Source organism: Eulemur rufifrons, chromosome 22, assembly GCF_041146395.1.
Source record: "Eulemur rufifrons isolate Redbay chromosome 22, OSU_ERuf_1, whole genome shotgun sequence".
NCBI lineage: Eukaryota > Metazoa > Chordata > Mammalia > Primates > Lemuridae > Eulemur > Eulemur rufifrons.
Genome location: NC_091004.1, coordinates 1496770 through 1517107, shown reverse-complemented (window position 1 = coordinate 1517107; position 20338 = coordinate 1496770). Strand labels below are relative to the sequence as shown.

Sequence of the window (20338 nt, the reverse complement as noted above, 5' to 3'; positions counted from 1 at the left end):
GCCTCCCAGAGTGCTGGGATGACAGGCGTGAGCCACCACCGCGCCCGGCCAATTTTCTTCTTTTGGATGCTTTCCTCCAGATAACGGGGTGGGGTTACCGATGAGAGATTCTGGACACTTCTCTGGCTCTTGACAATTTCATCTCAGTGCGAGATCTGCTTGCTCAGACCTCAGCCTCTGCAAAGCCGGACCGAAAGGAGAGCCTGGGCCCTTCCTGCCCCCACCCCCCACCTCCTGCCCCCTTGCTGCCACTCACCCCCTCGGTCACCAGCCCCCGGCCTCAACTCTCCCCAACCGGCTCACCGGGGCTGCTTGTCCCCGCGCTGCTGCGGGCTGTCCCCTCCCCAGGCACCCAGGAGCCACGACGTTTGCAGCCTTTGGCCCAACCCTGCCTGGGCTTTGCCCGTTGCCAAGGCAGCGTGGCCATACTGATCTTTCACTTCCGTTCGAGCCCTGAAAGTTTCGAGAAAGTTCCAATATGCACCAGGAGCAAATGTGACACAGTGCGGGCGCCGATGCATTAGAAGACCGGTTGCATGCTCTTAGTACTCATTCATGCAACCGGAATTTACTGAGCGACTACTACGTGCCAACGGCATCCGCTGCAGTGAATAAAAAGACAATAAAAGCAAGATGGTCGAAACAGTGTTAGGCAGACAGTGATTCGAGCTAGCGGAGAAAACCAGAAAACGGAAAGAAACCGGATATACGTAAGTCGGGCACGCGGCGCTGAGCTGGGGTGCGAGTTAGTGTCCCCACTTTCCGGCCTGCCAACACCCCTCCGGCTCCGTCGCGGACGGGGTTAATATAGCGCGCTGCTCGGGTAGCCCGGATGTGCGCATGCGCACTTAGCGCTGCGCGCCTGCGCACTTAGCGCTGCGCGCCTGCGCACAGGTGCCCCTAACGCGTCGCGCCTGCGCACAGGCTCCCGTAGTGCGTCGCGCCTGCGCACAGGCGCCCCCTGGCGCGCCGCGCCTGCGCAGAGCGCAAGCCGACGTGGCCGGCCGCAGCCCGGAAGTGGCCCGCGGTGTGGAACCGCTGCCGGGACCGCCGCTCCGAGCCGCGCCTGTGGGACGTTGCGGGGCCGCGTTGCGCCCCGGCCGGCAGCACCATGTTGAAGAAATTCGACAAGAAGGACGAGGAGTCCGGTGAGGGTGGGGGGTGGGGACGCCCCCAGGCTGGGATTTCGGGGGGGCCGGACCCCCGCGAGGGGCCGTAGGACCCTCCCCCGCTCTCCGTGGGATCCTTCCGCCGGGGCGACCGTCCCTGCGCGGAGGCTGAGGCCTCATGGAGGGACCGCGGCGGGTCTGCGGGTCTCTGGGTGACCTTGGGCGGATGGCCACGCCCCTCTCGGAGCCTCAGTTTCCCCTCGACCCCCTTCATTGGTTTATTCAGCAAACGTGTGCCCGGTGCTTACTGTGTCCCGATCCTGCAGCAGACCCGGGGGAGACGCGCGGTGTAGACCGGGGGGGACACGCGGTGTAGACCCGGGATATTGCAATTGCTAACGAAGCTGCAAAGTGGGGGGGGGGGGGGAGGGGGTAGCCTAGGTCACGTGATTTGCAGCCCCAAGAGCCAATTCTCGAGACGACGAGGTTTGCAAGGTTTGCAAAAGGAAGGGCATTTGAATGCAAAAGCCCAGTGTGGGGAGAAAGTCTCAGATCCGCCCGGCTGAGCGACGGAAGTCGAGGGCTTTTTACGTAGGTTGTGACACGCAGGTCACTTTGCATGGGGGTTGCAGTCAGAGGGTTTGCAGGGGGCGCTGAGCCAAGAAGGGGCTGCTGGCGATGGCTGGTGGGTCCCGGGGAGAGGCCGGTTAGGTCTGGTTGTGAGGTTGGACTGGGGTAAAATCTGACGGAACACGAACCAACCTGGGGCAAGGCGGGGGTCGTTTTGCAAAGCCGGTTCCGGAGCGCTCAGAGGCATAGCGGATTCAGACGTCAACCCGATGATTGCTAAACGTCGTTAATGACAAAGGTGACGTCTGCTGTGAAGGAAACTTGGCCAAACGGGGAGATTGTGGGCCCCCCCTGGCACATAGAGGTTCGGTTCAATATGAGGTGCTTGAATGAAAGCAAGGCATGGCACAGAAGGGACCGTCCCAGGGCTGCTGGGTGACAGGCCGAGTGGTTTAGGGCCGAGGAGAGTCCCCTTGCGGGACACTGCAAGGACCTACCGATAGATCGTGGCTGCGGCTGCTTAGGAGTTTGAACTTGACGGGGTGCACCAGGAAGGGACATTGTCACGTCTTCCGTTCCTCAGGTGCGGAGGGTTTTGAAATTCAGACTCACAACCTGTCTTGTCCATTCTCCTCGCCCGCAGGTGGAGGGTCCAACCCGTTCCAGCACCTGGAGAAGAGTGCGGTCCTGCAGGAGGCAAGTGTCCTTTGTCCCCCTCCGTCTTCTACTGTTCGACCTGGGAGCGGCTGAAATGCCAGGACATTCCGAGTGCCGCTTTAAAGAGCAGTAGGGGGCCGGGCGCGTGCGGTGGCTCACGCCTGTCATCCCAGCACTCTGGGAGGCCGAGGCGGGAGGATCGCTCGAGGTCAGGAGTTCGAGACCAGCCTGAGCAAGAACGAGACGCCGCCTCTCATAAACATAGAAAGAAATGAGCCGGACAGCTAAAAATACAGAGAAAAAATAAGCCGGGTGTGGTGGCGCATGCCTGTAGTCCCAGCTACTCAGGAGGCTGAGGCAGGAGGATCGCTTGAGCCCCGGAGTTTGAGGCCAGCCTGGACAACATAGCAAGACCCCATCTCTACAAAAAAGAAAAACTAGCCGGGCGTGGTGGTGCATGCCTGTAGTCCCAGCTACTCGGGAGGCTGAGGCAGGAGGATCGCTTGAGCCCAGGAGGTTGAGGCTGCTGTGAGCGAGGCTGACGCCATGGCACTGTAGCCCGGGCGACAGAGCCAGACTCTGTCTCAAAAGAAAAAAAACATTTGTTTACTAAGTATCTGCTAGTCAGCAGGTCAAGCACATCCCTGACTAATACTTAGGGAAGATTTCAGGATTTATTCATTGACGAGTAAAGAAAAACAAACTCTTTATGCAAATAAGCTTGCTCAGGCAAGTGTATGTATTTGCCCCGGGATCTCTCAGACCTTGAATGTCCTCGACGGCAAATGGGCCCGGCTGCACGGTGACGTCCTCGCTTGCTTGCTTGTTTCTTCTCAGGCCCGTGTGTTTAACGAAACCCCCATCAACCCTCGGAAATGCGCCCACATCCTCACCAAGATCCTTTACCTCATCAACCAGGTACGAGGGGGAGGCTTGGGGGAGGGGGAGGCTTGGGGGTGGCGAGCATGGTTCCGGAGGCTGTTGGGGACGGTGGAAACGTCCCGATCGCCTTTAGGCTGTTCAACAGGCTGCGTGTGGGTTGTAGGCAGCGGCCCGGGGTCCGGGTCCTCCCCGCAGCCGCCAGCTTTGATGCGTTGCCTTTGAGTCCCTGCGAGCTCTGAGAATCGGGCCTGGGCTGATGCAGCAGGAAGAGCCGCCTGGGCCCTGTGTCGCCAGCTGAGACTTCTTTCTCGATGACCACAGGGGGAGCACCTGGGGACGACCGAAGCCACGGAAGCCTTCTTCGCCATGACCAAGCTGTTTCAGTCCAACGATGTAAGTGCCGCCGTCCCGGCTTTCCTCGCGAGGTGGCAGCTGTGGGCGGGGCGGGGCGGGCGACAAGGGACAAGAGAAGCCGGCCCCACCCCGTGAGCCTGTGCTGTCTTTGTGCGGACTAGAAGTGTCTTCTGGCTGCGGCCCTCTCGCCCAGCCGGGGCTGATGGGGCTCTTCCTGTCTCTCTCCCAGCCCACACTCCGTCGCATGTGCTACTTGACCATCAAGGAGATGTCGTGCATCGCAGAAGATGTCATCATCGTCACCAGCAGGCGAGTCTGGGGGCCGGGGGGTGGCTCCTCTGACGGCTTCCATTGGCAGAGACCCGTTTTTTTTTGTTGTTGTTGTTGTTATTTTTTGAGACAGAGTCTGGCTCTGTCGCCCGGGCTAGAGTGCCGTGGCGTCAGCCTCGCTCACAGCAGCCTCAGACTCCTGGGCTCAAGCGATCCTCCTGCCTCGGCCTCCCGAGTAGCTGGGACTGTGGGAGTAGTTGGGACTGTGGGAGTAGCTGGGACTGTGGGAGTAGCTGGGACTGCGGGAGTAGCTGGGACTGCGGGAGTAGCTGGGACTGTGGGAGTAGCTGGGACTACAGGCATGCGCCACCACGCCCGGCTCATTTTTTTTCCTATATATATTTTTAGCAGTTCAGATAATTTCTTTCTATTTTTAGTAGAGACGGGGTCTCACTCTTGCTCAGGCTGGTCTCGAACTCCTGACCTCGAGCGATCCTCCCGCCTCAGCCTCCCAGAGTGCCGGGATGACAGACACGAGCCACTGCGCCCGGCCCCAGAGACCCGTTTTTCCTCACGCCGTACCAGACAGTGACACTTTGGGGCAGCATGTTGCTAGGTGCCATTTCCTGTTCTGTCCCTCTCGGCCTTCCGTCACTGCCGCCCACCCCATGGCAGCCTCCGGAGTGTGCTGTGTCCTCTTTGAATTCTGTCGCCCTGACTTGAACACACGCCCTTCCTTCCCTTGGCTCCTCTCAGTCAACCGAGCCTGCCTGGAACTTTCACAAATAACTTTAATGGAGTTTGAAGAAAGAACACGAGGAAAATAGATACAATGCAAGAGGCGTGCAAACCAGCTTGCTTACTGAGTACCGGTTCCTGCCTTAAGCCGAGCGATTGACGGGGCAAATGTCACTAAAGTGTAATCCCTGCTCTTAAGAACTGCGGCTGAGGCCGGGCGCGGTGGCTCACGCCTGTCATCCCGGCACTCTGGGAGGCCGAGGCGGGAGGATCGCTCGAGGTCAGGAGTTCGAGAGCAGCCTGAGCAAGAGCGAGACCCCGTCTCTACTAAAAATAGAAAGAAATTATCTGGATAACTAAAAACATATATATAAAAATGAGCCGGGCGTGGTGGCGCATGCCTGTCGTCCCAGCTACTCGGGAGGCTGAGGCAGGAGGATGGCTTGAGCCCCGGAGTTGGAGGCCAGCCTGGACAACATAGCAAGACCCCATCTCTACAAAAAACAAAAAAAGAAAAATGAGCCGGGCATGGTGGCGCATGCCTGTCGTCCCAGCTACTCGGGAGGCTGAGGCAGGAGGATCGCTTGAGCCCGGGAGTATGAGCCTGCTGTGAGCGAGGCTGACGCCACGGCACTCTAGCCCGGGCGACAGAGCCAGACTCTGTCTCAAAATAAAAAAAAAGAATTGGGGCTCATTTCTCCTATTTCTTCTTGCCCCAGTTTCGGACGGGGGTCACACGTTCCTTTGTAGGCTCGTGTAGACAATATTTAGGGAGCGCATTTGGGGTCCTGTGTGCAGTTCTGGGGGAGCAGCAGCAAGCGAGACAGACACAGCGTCTGTGGCCCCAGGATTTGCAGAGCAGTGGCCAGGCACTGAGGCCATTAAGACGGGTGCCATCTGGGTCCTGGCGGGCAGTCCGGGTGGGGGCTGCCAGAGGAGATCAAAAGAGCACCCAGCTTGATTTGGGTCCCGAAAGGCCTCCCAGCCCCGTGGTGTGAGCAGGGTGCGGATGGACGAGGGAGCAATAGCAGGGCAGGGGTGCTGGGCTGAGCGGCGCTCGAGGCTGCGGAAACAGCACATGCAAAGGCCTGCAGAGGAGGGAGCACAGCCTCCTGGGGCGGGGGGCGGGGGGGGGGACCTTCCAGAACTTTCTACGTGAGGTCGCTGGCGGGGATGTTTTAGCAATGGCCGGGGGGCGACCTGGTGAGTGTTGAGTCTGGCCCGGTGGGAAGGGAGGGAGGGAGAGAGAGTGCAGGGCGGGAGGCTCTTTCGGGTGGCGATCCAGGTGAGCGTGGTGGCAGGGGCCCCGGTGGCACCCCGCGTGGTGACAGTGCCTTCTGCCCGTCCCCCGCCACCCCTCGACAGCCTGACAAAGGACATGACCGGGAAGGAGGACAGCTACCGGGGCCCGGCCGTGCGCGCCCTGTGCCAGATCACGGATGTGAGTCGTGCGCTGCGCCCCTCCCCGCTGCCCGGCCCCTTCCCTGAGCCTCCCGGCCCGTCCTTGGCGAGGTTTCAGGGTGGGGGGGTCCCCATCTCGCTGAGCCAGGCAGGGTGGCGTGGGAGCCCCTCCCCCGCCCCGTGCGCCACCACCTGCCCGGCCGAGACTCGCCGAGGACTGATCGGGGTCCCCTCTGTCCCCGTTCCCCGCGCCCAGAGCACCATGCTGCAGGCCATCGAGCGCTACATGAAACAGGCCATCGTGGACAAGGTGCCCAGCGTCTCCAGCTCCGCCCTGGTGTCGTCCCTGGTGCGTCCCCGCGGCCCCGCGGGGGACGGGGTGGGACGTTGAGGGAAAGAACAAAGCTGCTTTCTAGAAGCGGCAAGAAAAGCATTTTGCGTCCCCACGGCTGAGAGTCCCGCCTGCCTTCTCAGGCCCGATCGACGGGGGGCCTGGGAGCGTGGCCTCGACCTGTCCCCTTGGGCTGAGAGGTCGCTCGCTGGACTTTAGATCGGGCAGAATAATCTTCAGCCAGGACGGGGCGAGGGCGGGCCGGGGGCCTTGGAGGGCCCGGATGGTGGTGGCGAGGCCCTGGCTGTGTCCGAGGGCAGACCAAGCACCGGGTGACAGGCAGGGGACCCGTTCTGCCTGAGCTTTAATGGCCCCCGTTGCCCGCAGCACCTGCTCAAGTGCAGCTTCGACGTGGTCAAGCGCTGGGTGAACGAGGCCCAGGAGGCGGCGTCCAGCGACAACATCATGGTCCAGGTGAGACGGGAGCGGACGGGGTGACATTTACAACACTCAGGTGTCACGCCTGTCACCCCAGCACTCTGGGAGGCCGAGGCGGGAGGATCGCTCGAGGTCAGGAGTTCGAGACCAGCCTGAGCAAGAACGAGACCCCGTCTCTGCTAAAAATGGAAAGAAATTAGCTGGACAGCTAAAAATATATATCGAAAAAATGAACCGGGCGTGGTGGCGTGTGCCTGTAGTCCCAGCTGCTCGGGAGGCCGAGGCAGGAGGATCGTTTGAGCCCTGGAGTTGGAGGCCAGCCTGGACAACATAGCAAGACCCGATCTCTACAAAAAAGCAAAAAAGAAAAATGAGCCGGGCGTGGTGGCGCATGCCTGTCGTCCCAGCTACTCGGGAGGCTGAGGCAGGAGGATCGCTTGAGCCCGGGAGTCTGAGGCTGCTGTGAGCGAGGCTGACGCCACGGCACTCTAGCCCGGGCCACAGAGCGAGACTCTGTCTCAAAAAGAAAAAAAAACAACACTTGGGAGGGCCAGGGAAGCTTCACCTGCCGCATCTGAGCCCTCAGGTGCCACTGTGTTAGGTGACATACTCACGCGGTTTGTTAGGTGTCGTGCTGGGCGCTGTCCAGACCGGGCACCTCGGGCGATCCACCCCGCGTGGCAGCCGCCACGGTGCCCATCTGAGAAACGAAACGGCCGCCGCCCACAGAGAGGTGGGGACGCGGTTAGGGCCCCACGGCTGAAGGCCCTGGGCTGGGCGTGGCCGTACCGTGTGGCCGTCTCTCGCCCTCCAGTACCACGCGCTGGGGCTGCTGTACCACGTCCGCAGGAATGACCGCCTGGCCGTCAACAAGATGATCGGCAAGTTCACCCGGCACGGCCTCAAGTCCCCCTTCGCCTACTGCATGATGATCCGGGTGGCCAGCAAGCAGCTGGAAGAGGAGGACAGCAGGTAACGAGGGCCCCCCGCCCCCCGGCCCTCCCCCCCGACCCGCCGCCCGGTTCGTCCCCAAACCCCTTGTCACCCGCGTTCTTTGGCAGCCACGGCAGCCCGCTGTTCGACTTCATCGAGAGCTGCCTGCGGAACAAGCATGAGATGGTGGTGTACGAAGCCGCCTCGGCCATCGTCAACCTGCCCGGCTGCAGCGCCAAGGAGCTGGCCCCGGCCGTGTCAGGTCACTGGGACGTTCCCCGTCACCCGGGCCACGCGCCCGTCCGCGCCCGCGGGGGACTGGGCCGGGGGAAGCAAGAAAACGCCCTCAGAGTGGCGGTGGTTCAGCGCTAGGGAACAGCGGTTGGCACCTAGCACACAAAAGAAGGGTTCTGTTATTTTAAGAAAAAACACAAATGCTAAGAAAAGCATCAGAGAACGAAAGCCAAGTTATACAGAAAGGAACATGGATATTCCAGAAAATGGTAGTCCCGTTCAGTACTACGAGCAAATGCAGAAATTTTGCTGTGAGCTTCCCGGCAGCCAGGGCAAGGAGAGGAACTAGACCAGCTGTCGTCATTGACGAGAGCCACTGGGTGCTTGCAGACATGGCGGCCTCTGCTCACGGCCGCCCAGGGCGGAGGCCAGCTCTCTGCCCCGGGTGGGGGGCGGGTGTCAGCAGGGAAAGGAACCCTGGCTCGCCCTCAGGGGCCCTGCCCTGGCTTCTCCCAGCTGCCCGGTGGTGAGGGAAGCTTGTGGCCTGTGTCTCCCCACAGTGCTCCAGCTTTTCTGCAGCTCACCCAAGGCCGCGCTCCGCTACGCCGCCGTCCGCACCCTCAATAAGGTAGGGGCGCAGGGGTGGGGAGGCGGGGGGAGCCCCGGCCCCTTGGCAGGTTCAGGGGAGGCAGGCCTCGTCTGGCTGGAGCTGTCTCCCAGCCCCCGGCCTGGCTGGGAGAGGCACAGCCCTGGTCTCGGTTATTTCCTTCCGCAAGGTCAGATGATCTTGTACAAAGGACCTGTGACCAGGCTGGACCCATCCAGGAAAGTGCTAGAATTTTTTAGTGGGGGGGGAGGGGGACAGAGTCTGGCTCTGTCGCCTGGGCTGGAGTGCCGTGGCGTCAGCCTCGCTCACAGCAACCTCAGACTCCTGGGCTCCAGCGATCCTCCTGCCTCAGCCTCCTGAGTAGCTGGGACGACAGGCATGCGCCACCATGCCCGGCTTATTTTCCTTTTTTTCTTTTGTGTAGAGATGGGGTCTTGCTATGTTGTCCAGGCTGGCCTCAAACTCCAGGTCTCAAGCCATCCTCCTGCCTTGGCCTCCCGAGTAGCTGGGGCTACAGGCATGCACCACCACACCCGGCTCATTTTTTTGTCTATATATTTTTAGCTGTCCAGCTAATTTCTTTCTATTTTTAGTAGAGACGGGGGTCTCGCTCTTGCTCAGGCTGGTCTCGAACTCCTGACCTCGAGCGATCCTCCCGCCTCGGCCTCCCAGAGTGCCGGGATGACAGGCGTGAGCCCCCGCGCCCGGCCGAAGTGCTAGAATTGAGGCCCGGCCCTCTTCGTCTCTCTCTCTCTCTCTCCCTCCCCAACGAGGTGGCCATGAAGCACCCGTCGGCGGTGACAGCCTGCAACCTGGACCTGGAGAACCTGGTGACGGACTCGAACCGCAGCATCGCCACGCTGGCCATCACCACCCTCCTCAAGACGGGCAGCGAGAGCAGCATCGACCGCCTCATGAAGCAGATCTCGTCCTTCATGTCGGAGATCTCGGACGAATTCAAGGTGCCCGGGCGCCCCCCCCAAGCACCCCTGCAGGCCCCCAGAGTGAGGAGGAGTCAAGGCGGGTTGTGCCCAGCGGGCAGAAATCTGCTCTGCCCGTAAGTCCCAAGGCGGCTTCGCAGGCCGAGCTGAGCCGTGACACGTGCGTTGGAGACAGAGCCTTCTGGATCTGCGTGCAGTAGCGTACAGCCGGGCGAGGAGGTTGTCGCGGTGGTTCACAAGGAGAGGACGCGGCCACCAGAGCTGGCCGGGGAGTAGGAGAGGGGGCTTGGTGTGAGACTCCTTCGGGGGAATAGAGCCACTCGGCACGGCACAGCGTGAGGGTGGCTTTGGGGACGCCGTTTTTCTGCTTGGGTTGACAGTGGCTCAGACCAGAGAGAAAGATCTGGAGTCGGTAGCATGGAAGAAGTAGCTAAAGCTGTAGGCGGAGCAAAGCTTGCCGATGACACAGAGGAGAGCAGAGGGCCAGGGACACGACAGTTAAGAGACAGGCTGGGCCGGGCGCTCTGGGTGGCTCCCGCCTGTCATCCCGGCACGCTTGGGAGGCCGAGGCGGGAGGATCGCTCGAGGTCAGGAGCTCGAGACCAGCCTGAGCAAGAGCGAGACCCCTTGGGGATCGCGTGCTCCTGAGCGTGGGGCAGTTCCTGTCACCTCCGTGCCCTCGTGTCGTGCCCATGGCCCAGCCTCGCCTAAGAAAGGACGCTGTTGGCACTCGCCGACCGGAGTCACTCCACCCGGCGGCAGGGGCTCACGTCTGTCTGTCTGTCTGTCTGACCCAGGTGGTGGTCGTGCAGGCCATCAGCGCGCTGTGCCAGAAGTATCCTCGCAAACACGCCGTGCTCATGAACTTCCTGTTCACCATGCTGCGGGAAGAGGTGAGATCACCATTCTTGGCTTTACGGACACAGCAGGCCGGGCGCGGTGGCTCCCGCCTGTCAGCCGGGCACTCGGGGAGGCCGAGGCGGGAGGATCGCTCGAGGGGTCAGGAGTTCGAGACCAGCCTGAGCAAGAGCGAGAGCCCCCGTCTGTATTAAACATAGAAAGAAATTAACAAAACAACTAAAAAAAAAAAAAGATAGAAAAAATGAGCCGGGCATGGTGGCGCATGCCTGTAGAACCAGCTACTCCCACAGTCCCAGCTACTCCCACAGTCCCAGCTACTCCTACAGTCCCAGCTACTCCTCTAGTCCCAGCTACTCCTCTAGTCCCAGCTACTCCCACAGTCCCAGCTACTCTAGTCCCAGCTACTCCTCTAGTCCCAGCTACTCCCACTGTCCCAGCTACTCCCACAGTCCCAGCTACTCCCGCAGTCCCAGCTAGTCCTCTAGTCCCAACTACTCCCGCAGTCCTAGCTACTCCCACCGTCCCAGCTACTCCTCCAGTCCCAGCTACTCCCACCGTCCCAGCTACTCCCACCGTCCCAGCTACTCCCGGAGTCCCAGCTATTCCCACAGTCCCAGCTACTCCCGGAGTCCCAGCTACTCCTCTAGTCCCAGGTACTCCCACAGTCCCAGCTACTCCCGCAGTCCCAGCTACTCCTCTAGTCCCAGCTACTCCTGGAGTTCCAGCTCTTCGGGAGGCTGAGGCAGGAGGATCGCTGGAGCCCAGGAGTCCGAGGCTGCTGTGAGCGAGGCTGGTGACCGGCTCATTCAGCACAACGTCAGGCGCCCTGCCTCGAGGTTCCGTCCCGGGTCCTGCTTCGCGTTCAGCCCCGTCCCCCATCCCCCTCCCACCCCGCAGGGTGGCTTTGAGTACAAGCGCGCCATCGTGGACTGCATCATCAGCATCATCGAGGAGAACTCGGAGAGCAAGGAGACGGGCCTGTCACACCTGTGCGAGTTCATCGAGGACTGCGAGTTCACCGTGCTGGCCACACGCATCTTGCACCTCCTGGGCCAGGAGGGGCCCAAGACCAACAACCCCTCCAAGTACATCCGCTTCATCTACAACCGGGTGGTCTTGGAGCACGAGGAGGTCCGGGCAGGTGGGTCTGAGCCAGGGCTGAACGCGGGCTCTTGGCTTGGTCTTGGGTGAATGTCCTGCTGGCAAAGGGACCTGAGCCCCCCTGTGGGGACCTGAGATGTCATCTAGTTCATTTTTATTTTTATTTTTTTTTTTTTAAGAGACAGGGTCTTGCTATGCTGCCCAGTCTAGAGTGCAGTGGTGTGATCATAGCTCACTCAAGCGATCCTCCTGCCTCAGCCTCCCGAGTAGCTGGGACGACAGGCATACGCCACCACGCCTGGCTCATTTTTCTATATATATATTTTTAGCTGTCCAGATGTTTTCTTTCTATTTTTAGTAGAGACGGGGTCTCGCTCTAGCTCAGGCTGGTCTCGAACTCCTGACCTCGAGCGATCCTCCCGCCTCGGCCTCCCAGAGCGCTGGGATGACAGGCGTGAGACCCCGCGCCCGGCCTCATCATAGTGATTTTTGAAAATCGCTCCGGGAAGCCCAGAGTGGGAGCTACAATCCCACTGGGCTCCCTTTTGATTAAGTCGATAAAGAAGTCAAGGCCCAAGATGGTGCCAAAGTCCACCCAAAAGCCACTCACTGCTCTGGTGGTGACTTTGGGCCTCCTCACTCGAGACTTCTTGCCCCTGGGGCTCTGAGCACGGAAAGTGCCGGAACAGTCACTGTCTGGGCGCACCGGGCGAGTCATATCTGCTTCCTAAACACAGGCGCCGTGAGTGCCCTCGCCAAGTTTGGAGCCCAGAACGAAGAGATGCTTCCCAGTATCCTGGTGTTGCTGAAGAGGTGAGTCCCGGCCCAGGGACCCTGGTGGATGACATTGTTCCCTTTGACCCAGGTCACGATTTCCCTTTTTTTTTTTTTTTTGAGACACAGTCTCACTCTGTCGCCCAGGCTAGAGTGCCGTGGCGTCAGCCTCGCTCACAGCAACCTCAGACTCCTGGGCTCAAGCGATCCTCCTGCCTCAGCCTCCCGAGTAGCTGGGACTACAGGCATGCGCCACCGTGCCCGGCTCATTTTTCTTTTTTGTAGAGATGGGGTCTTGCTATGTTGTCCAGGCTGGCCTCAAACTCCGGGGCTCAAGCCATCCTCCTGCCTCAGCCTCCCCAGTAGCTGGGACTGCAGGCATGCGCCACCACGCCTGGCTCATTTTTTCTATCTATATTTTTAGCTGTCCAGATCATTTCTATTTTTAGTAGAGACGGGGTCTCGCTTTGGCTCAGGCTGGTCTCGAACTCCTGACCTCGAGCGATCCTCCCGCCTCGGCCTCCCCGAGTGCCGGGATGCCAGGCGGGAGCCACCGCACGTGCCCGGCCTCATCAGCGACACTTGGGTTATTTCCTTTCTGTGGCCAGCACGCATGATGCTCTGCGAATTCACGCACGAGTTTTTCTGCGGACGTAGGTTTCCGTGTCTCTTGGGGACAGACCTAGGTGTAGACAGTTAGTCGCTGGGTCCTATCAAATGCTGTTGGACAGCGGCGTCTTGGATTCAGGGGCTGCCACGCTCACAGCGGTGGGCTTTAGGGCGAGGGGCCGGGCGGCGTGAGCGTGGCCCGCTGCCAGCTCAGTGTCACAGGCTGCGGGCCCCTCTGCGCTTCCAGGCTCTCGTTCCGGTGCTTTCCGGGTTCCTTATCTGGGGACTGAATTTTCAGAGCCTTAAGAGGTCTGCTTCCCCCGCCCCCCCCCAGCCCCCCGAAAGAGCAATGCGGGGAGCCCCCCGCCGCCCGCCCCCCGCCCCGAGCTGGGCTGCAGGCAGGAGCACCTTTGTGTTCTGGCTGCAGATGCGTTATGGACGATGATAATGAAGTCAGGGACCGAGCCACCTTCTACCTGAACGTGCTGGAGCAGAAGCAGAAGGCCCTCAACGCCAGCTACATCCTCAACGGTGAGCGGCACCCAGGATTTGTGATTCGGGAACCCCCAAGACCTCGGTCTTCCACGGGGGGTCCCTGGCGTGGCTTCCCTCGGGCCTGGCAGGCTCGGTGACATCTCTTTCCCTTCCCCCCCTCGCCACCCCCGCCACCCCGATCTCCAGGTCTGACCGTGTCCATCCCTGGTCTGGAGAGGGCTCTGCAGCAGTACACTCTAGAACCTTCTGAAAAGCCTTTTGACCTCAAGTCCGTGCCCCTGGCCACCACGCCCATGGCCGAGCAAAGAGCAGGTAACAGCGGTCCCCACCCCCCCGCCCGCCCGCCCGTCCCCGAGGCCTTGGCTGGAGGGTCTGCAGTGGCTTCGAAGCCACTAAAGGGACCAGGGTTGCGGAGTGGGGGGGCTTGCGCCAGCTGCAGGAACTACGGGGGTGACACACAGGTGCCTGGTCTTTGTCACATGTCCTGCGCTTCTCCCCCTCGCAGGAGGGCTGCCGTTTGGCCTCCCTGAGTCATAGCGCTGGGGGTGACACCCCGCCACCCCGCGATCGGAGCTCTCGGTCACCACGTGTGTGTTTTGTCCCCTTGCAGAAAGCACTCCCATCGCGACAGTCAAACAGCCCGAGAAGGTGGCGGCCACCAGGCAGGAGATCTTCCAGGGTGAGTCACGGCGCCGCGTGGGGCGCCCGGTGGCCGGGACCCCAGTCTGCTCACGGGGACAGAGAGTGAGAACAGTTACGGGGTCTCGCTCCGGAGCGCCGGGCGCCGGGGGACGTTGCAGGCCAGTTGTCGCGTTTGACGCAGGTGGACGTTGTTGGGTCCCTCTGGCGTCCGAGGAACCGGAAGTTCACAGAAAGTTGATTGGGCCCAAGTAGGAAGTGGAGGAGGCGGAATTAAGATCCAGATCTTGGCTGGGCGCGGTGGCTCACGCCTGTCATCCCAGCACTCTGGGAGGCCGAGGCAGGAGGATCGCTCGAGGTCAGGAGTTCGAGACCAGCCTGAGCAAGAGTGAGACCCCGTCTCTACTAAAAATAGAAAGAAATTAGCTGGGCAGCTAAAAATATATATAGAAAAAATGAGCCGGGCGTGGTGGCGCATGCCTGTAGTCCCAGCTACTCGGGAGGCTGAGGCAGGAGGATCGCTTAAGCCCAGGAGTTTGAGGTTGCTGTGAGCTAGGCTGACGCCACGGCACTCACTCTAGCCTGGGCAACAGAGTGAGACTCTGTCTCAAAAAAAAAAAAAAAAAAAAAAAAAAAAAAAGATCCAGATCTTAACGAGTGGCTCAGAGCTGCCCCAGGGCCCTGACTCCGCGGGCTCAGGTCCCCGTGGCCCAGGTAATTCAGGATGTCTGGCGGAGCACAGCACGGTCTCAGAGACACTGGAACATTCTGTGGGGTTCCATGTGTTCTGCCCGTGGTGTCTCATAAGGTGTTTTTTTTTTGGTTTTGAGACAGAGTCTGGCTCTGTCACCCGGGCTAGAGTGCCGTGGCGTCAGCCTCGCTCACAGCAGCCTCCGACTCCTGGGCTCAAGCGATCCTCCTGCCTCAGCCTCCCGAGTGGCTGGGACTACAGGCATGCGCCACCAAGCCCGGCTAATTTTTCTTTTTTGTAGAGATGGGGTCTTGCTATGTTGTCCAGGCTGGCCTCAAACTCCAGGGCTCAAGTGATCCTCCTGCCTCAGCCTCCCGAGTAGCTGGGACTACAGGCATGCGCCACCACGCCCGGCTCATTTTTTCTATACATATATTTTTAGCTGTCCAGATCACTTCTTTCTATTTTTAGTAGAGACGGGGTCTCACTCTTGCTCAGGCTGGTCTCGACCTCCTGACCTCGAGCGATCCTCCCGCCTCGGCCTCCCAGAGTGCCGGGATGCCAGGCGGGAGCCCCCGCGCCCGGCCTTCACCTCCTTTTTCAGAATCCTCGCTGGGCTTCTGAAGTCTCCCGATGGGATTAGGCCTAGGACGTCCCTTGGGGTGTCCCGGTCGGTTAGTTGCTGCTGAGATCTGTCCCAGGACGGGGGAGGGGCACAGCAGGACCAAGGTCAGGGACATGAGCAAATGCACACACCTGTGTTCCGGAAGGAGCGAGCAGCCAGTCGTAGGGACATCCTCCTCTGTGTCAGGGAGGGGGAGACGGTGACAACCGGCCCAGAGACTTCATTAGAAACGGTGACAAGTGTGTCTGGAGCTCGGAAAGCTGAGCGCCCGCGCGCGGCCTGTGGGTTTCAGAGCAACTGGCCGCGGTGCCCGAGTTCCGGGGGCTGGGGCCCCTCTTCAAGTCCTCGCCCGAGCCGGTGGCCCTCACGGAGTCAGAGACCGAGTATGTCATCCGCTGCACCAAACACACCTTCACGGACCACATGGTGTTCCAGGTGAGCAGGGTGGGCTGGGGGTCTGACGGCCCCCGGGGGGTCATGGCGGCCCCACACGGAGTTGGTTGGAAGCCCAGCGTGATGGCTGGATCTGCCACGGGCAGGTGTATCCCCACACCTGTTGACACAGGACCCCTCCGGCTCCATAGTGTCAGCGTGGAGATGGGGACTGGGGGTAGGGAGTCCCCTCGGTCCGTCGGGGAGAGGCGGGACCTGCCAGCTCTCCCCGTGCGTCACGGCGTGGACCGAGAGCCGCGTCTAAGCTGTCCCCTCCTCCTCCTCGTCGTCGTCCTCCTCCTCCTCCTCCTCCTCCTCCTCCTCCTCCTCCTCCTCCTGCCCCGGGCCAGTTTGACTGCACCAACACGCTCAACGACCAGACCCTGGAGAATGTCACCGTGCAGATGGAAGCCACCGAGGCCTACGAGGTGGTCTGCTACGTGCCCGCCCGGAGCCTGCCCTACAACCAGCCCGGAACCTGCTACACGCTGGTGGCACTGCCCAAGGAAGACCCCACAGCCGGTGAGCCTTCATCCCGGTCCTGCCCCGGCCTCGCGGGCGCCGGAGAGTCAGGAGGGGGCGGACAGCTCGGGGGCAGCTGCTGGCGTCCAGTAGGGCTCCAACGCCTCGATTCCAGTCCTGAGACGAAAAATGGCCAAGTCCCAAGGCTTGGATTTATTTTTTTTTTTTTTTTTTTTTTTTTTTTTTTTTTCTGAGACAGAGTCTGGCTCTGTCGTCCAGGCTAGAGTGCCGTGGCGTCAGCCTCGCTCACAGCAACCTCAACCTCCTGGGCTCCAGCGATCCTCCTGCCTCAGCCTCCCGAGTAGCTGGGACGACAGGCATGCGCCACCATGCCCGGCTCATTTTTCTTTTTTGTAGAGATGGGGTCTTGCTATGTTGTCCAGGCTAGCCTCAAACTCCAGGGCTCGATCGATCCTCCCGCCTCGGCCTCCCAGAGTGCCGGGATGACGGGCGTCAGCCACCGCGCCCGGCCTCAAGGGCTCTTCATGTACTGTCTCATGTCATCCTCCTAGAAAACCTGCGGGGAGAAGTTCCACTGGCCCTGTTCATACATGGGGAAACTGAGGCACAGGTTAAATGATCGTCTGAGTTCCTGTGACTGCAGAACCCAGGCCTGTCTGGCTGCTCAAACCAGAACTCTTTCTTTCAAAAAAAGACAAAAGCAGAGGCCGGAGGAGCAGGCAGTGACCCCCAGCCCGGCGGAGGAGCTTGTCCCCTGCAGGCTGGCCACGGCCTCACCACTCGGCCTCCTCTCCCCCCCGCAGTGGCCTGCACGTTCAGCTGCATGATGAAGTTCACCGTCAAGGACTGCGACCCCACCACCGGGGAGACTGACGACGAAGGCTACGAGGATGAGTATGTGGTAAGAACCTGGCGTCGGGAGGCTCAGTTTTGTGCCTGAGGCCGCAGGCCGGAGTCCTTTCCTTGCTGTTCTTTTTTTTTTTTTTTTGAGGCGGAGTCTGGCTCTGTCGCCCGGGCTAGAGTGCCGTGGCATCAGCCTCGCTCACAGCAAGCTGTGAGCACTTCGAGGACATGTCCCCAAGTCACGTTGCTCTGTGTCCCCAGGCCCCAGCACGGCCCTCAGCGCCCAGCGGGCACCCCCTGAGCAAGCCGCAGGAGGGGCTGAGCGGCGAGCTCAGAGCGGAGGCCGTGAGGCGTGGGGAGCAGGCAGTTTGTGCCCTGGCCGTGGGTCCCCAACTTCTTCTACCTCCGTCTCTGCAGCTGGAAGACCTGGAAGTCACCGTGGCCGACCACATCCAAAAGGTCATGAAACTCAACTTCGAAGCAGCCTGGGACGAGGTAGGGGACGAGTTTGAGAAGGAAGAAACGTTCACCTTGTCGACCATCAAGACGCTGGAAGGTAGAATCCCGGGAACGCCGTCTCCGGGCTGGGTGCCTCTCAAGACCTGGCCGCCGCCGAAGTGCCCCTCCCTGTCCCCCCCTGCGGGGACGCGGGGCCGTGTCGGGATCACAGTGTCAAAGGCCACTCTGTTTGATCTCTCCCCGCAGAGGCCGTGGGCAACATCGTGAAGTTCCTGGGCATGCACGCCTGCGAAAGGTCGGACCGAGTGCCGGATAACAAGAACACGCACACCCTGCTCCTGGCCGGTGAGCGCCACTCCCGGGTGGGGCGGGCCTGGGTCCCCTACAGTCTGGAGGCTGGGACGACAGGCATGCGCCACCACGCCCAGCTCATTTTTCTTTTTTGTAGAGATGGGGTCTTGCTATGTTGTCCAGGCTGGCCTCAAACTCCAGGGCTCAAGCCATCCTCCTGCCTCAGCCTCCCAAGTAGCTGGGACTACAGGCATGAGCCACCATGCCCGGCTAGTTTTTCTTTTTTGTAGAGATGGGGTCTTGCTATGTTGTCCAGGCTAGCCTCAACCTCCAGGGCTCAAGCGATCCTCCTGCTTCAGCCTCCCGAGGAGCTGGGACCACAGGCATGCGCCACCACGCCCAGCTCATTCTTTCTATATATATTTTTAGCTGTCCAGCTAATTTCTTTCTATTTTTAGTAGAGCCGGGGTCTCCTTCTTGCTCAGGCTGGTCTCGAACTCCTGACCTCGAGCGATCCTCCCGCCTCGGCCTCCCCGAGTGCCGGGTGGGATGACAGGCGGGAGCCACCGCGCCCCGGCCCCTTTGTCGAATTTTCTAGTGGATCCGTTGGTCTCTTGTAATAGGAATGGATATTTAAGCATTTCGGCCTGGAAATTTTCAAACAGACACAAAAATGAAATAGTATCGTCCACCCAACGTGCTCATCTTCCAGCGTCAACAACTAACACACCCGTAGCCACACTCATTTCCGCCTCCCCGGGATTTACTAGAACATTCCAGACACGGAATTTTAGATCTAACTGCTGCTTCATCTGTATGTTTCTCTGAGAAATAATGACCACCAAGCCCCGCCCCCTCGTTTTTTTTTTTTTAAAGGGCAATGCAATCATTGTACCCAAAACAGTTAAAAGGAAGTGAGATTTTTTTTTTTTTTTTTTTTTGGCCGAGTGTTTATAAACAGAGTTGGGAGGATGTTCCGCTTCAGTGCCCTGCTCACAGCTGACACTGCCTCCCCGAGCCCGTCCTTTCTGTCCCCACCGAAGCAGCCCCGTCCCCTGGGTCTCGCAGACACCTGCTCTGCGGTTTTCCCCCTGGTGGGGCTGTCCCCTTCTGCCTCACTTGCCCGCTTTTCTTCTCCGTCCCCTTTTGAAGGTGTGTTCCGGGGCGGCCACGACGTCCTGGTGCGGTCCCGGCTGCTGCTTCTGGACACGGTGACGATGCAGGTGACAGCCCGCAGTTCAGAGGAGCTGCCCGTAGACATCATCTTGGCGTCCGTGGGCTGAGGGGCCCGCCAGCCTGCAGAGATCCCCCCCTCCCCGACTCCCACCCCGTCCCCCTCCCAGACACTACGGAGAAGTTCGCGCCCTTCTCAAGAAACCGCTGGAAACCCCTTCTCCCCAAGCGTCCTTGTTCAAACGCAGTTAGGAATCATTGCATCATTGCAAATATTTTTTTTTTTTTTAATTCTACTCCCCTCCCGCTAAATCCAGGACTCTTGGAGTGGGGGGTGACTTTTTTTTGTTTTTTTTTTAGTAGGGGTTGATTTTAGCTTGTCCTAAATCTTGTCGTCCTGCCTGCCACAGAAGCAGGGTGGTCGTAAATGACTAAAAACATTGGCACCTCCCTTGCAATTCTTCCCCCGCAAGAAACTGTCTTATCCCTGGAGTAATAAATCAGCGTGTATTTATTCGGCGACCGACCGCTAACCTCTGCGAGACTCATGCTCAGGTGCTCGCCCTGCCCCGTGGGGGGCGTCCGGCCGCCAGGTAGAACACCTGCCCTGTCCCCTTTGCACCCACAGCCCTGTGGTGGCCGTCCTCGCTGCCTGCGTGCGTCGCAGGACCCTCTGTTTGTCGCTCTGCAAGCGCCAAGCCCCGGGAGGGGAGCCGTGAAAGTTTGTTGCGTGAATGCCATTAGCTAAGGGGCATTGCATCGCAGTCATTTACCCCGGTGGTGTCACCCGGCGGTGTCACCTGGCGTGTCACCTGGCGGCAGGTGTGACCTGGGTGGTGTCACCCAGCAGTGTCACCTGGCGTCTCCTGTTGGTAGGTGTGACCTGGGTGGTGTCACCCGGCAGTGTCACCTGGCGTCTCCTGGCAGCAGGTGTGACCTGGGTGGTGTCACCTGGCGTGTCACCTGGCGGCAGGTGTGAGCTGGGTGGTGTCACCCGGCAGTGTCACCTGGCTTCTCCTGGCGGCAGGTGTGACCTGGGTGGTGTCACCCGGCAGCAGCAGCAGTGTGACCTGGAGGCAGGTGTGACCTGGGTGGTGTCACCCAGCAGTGTCACCTGGCGTCTCCTGTTGGTAGGTGTGACCTGGGTGGTGTCACCCGGCAGTGTCACCTGGCGTCTCCTGGCAGCAGGTGTGACCTGGGTGGTGTCACCTGGCGTGTCACCTGGCGGCAGGTGTGAGCTGGGTGGTGTCACCCGGCAGTGTCACCTGGCTTCTCCTGGCGGCAGGTGTGACCTGGGTGGTGTCACCCGGCAGCAGCAGCAGTGTGACCTGGAGGCAGGTGTGACCTGGGTGGTGTCACCCAGCAGTGTCACCTGGCGTCTCCTGTTGGTAGGTGTG

The 20338-nt window shown here is 60.4% G+C and overlaps 1 protein-coding gene across 1 annotated transcript; it reads left to right on the top strand.

Moving 5' to 3' along the window:
- The first annotated feature begins 1008 nt into the window (after window positions 1-1008).
- Window positions 1009-19441, top strand: COPG1 (COPI coat complex subunit gamma 1). The gene is made up of 24 exons (XM_069497727.1): window positions 1009-1148; window positions 2323-2375; window positions 3174-3254; window positions 3540-3611; window positions 3802-3881; window positions 5946-6021; window positions 6238-6330; window positions 6700-6786; window positions 7565-7722; window positions 7812-7945; window positions 8478-8545; window positions 9298-9486; window positions 10263-10358; window positions 11224-11467; window positions 12165-12240; window positions 13238-13341; window positions 13492-13617; window positions 13916-13984; window positions 15553-15695; window positions 16043-16214; window positions 16979-17076; window positions 17436-17574; window positions 17724-17822; window positions 18921-19441. The coding sequence occupies exons 1-24, from the start codon at window positions 1112-1114 to the stop codon at window positions 19049-19051; spliced, it is 2625 nt and encodes an 874-aa protein (XP_069353828.1). The 5' UTR covers window positions 1009-1111; the 3' UTR covers window positions 19052-19441.
- Window positions 19442-20338: the final 897 nt, after the last annotated feature.

Excerpts from the sequence above, each read along its gene's own strand:
- COPG1 (XM_069497727.1), top strand. The coding sequence starts at position 1,112 with ATGTTGAAGAAATTCGACAAGAAGGACGAGGAGTCCG. Across the intron at positions 6,787-7,564 it reads GCGACAACATCATGGTCCAG|TACCACGCGCTGGGGCTGCT; the intron begins GTGAGACGGGAG and ends CTCGCCCTCCAG. Across the intron at positions 7,723-7,811 it reads CTGGAAGAGGAGGACAGCAG|CCACGGCAGCCCGCTGTTCG; the intron begins GTAACGAGGGCC and ends GTTCTTTGGCAG.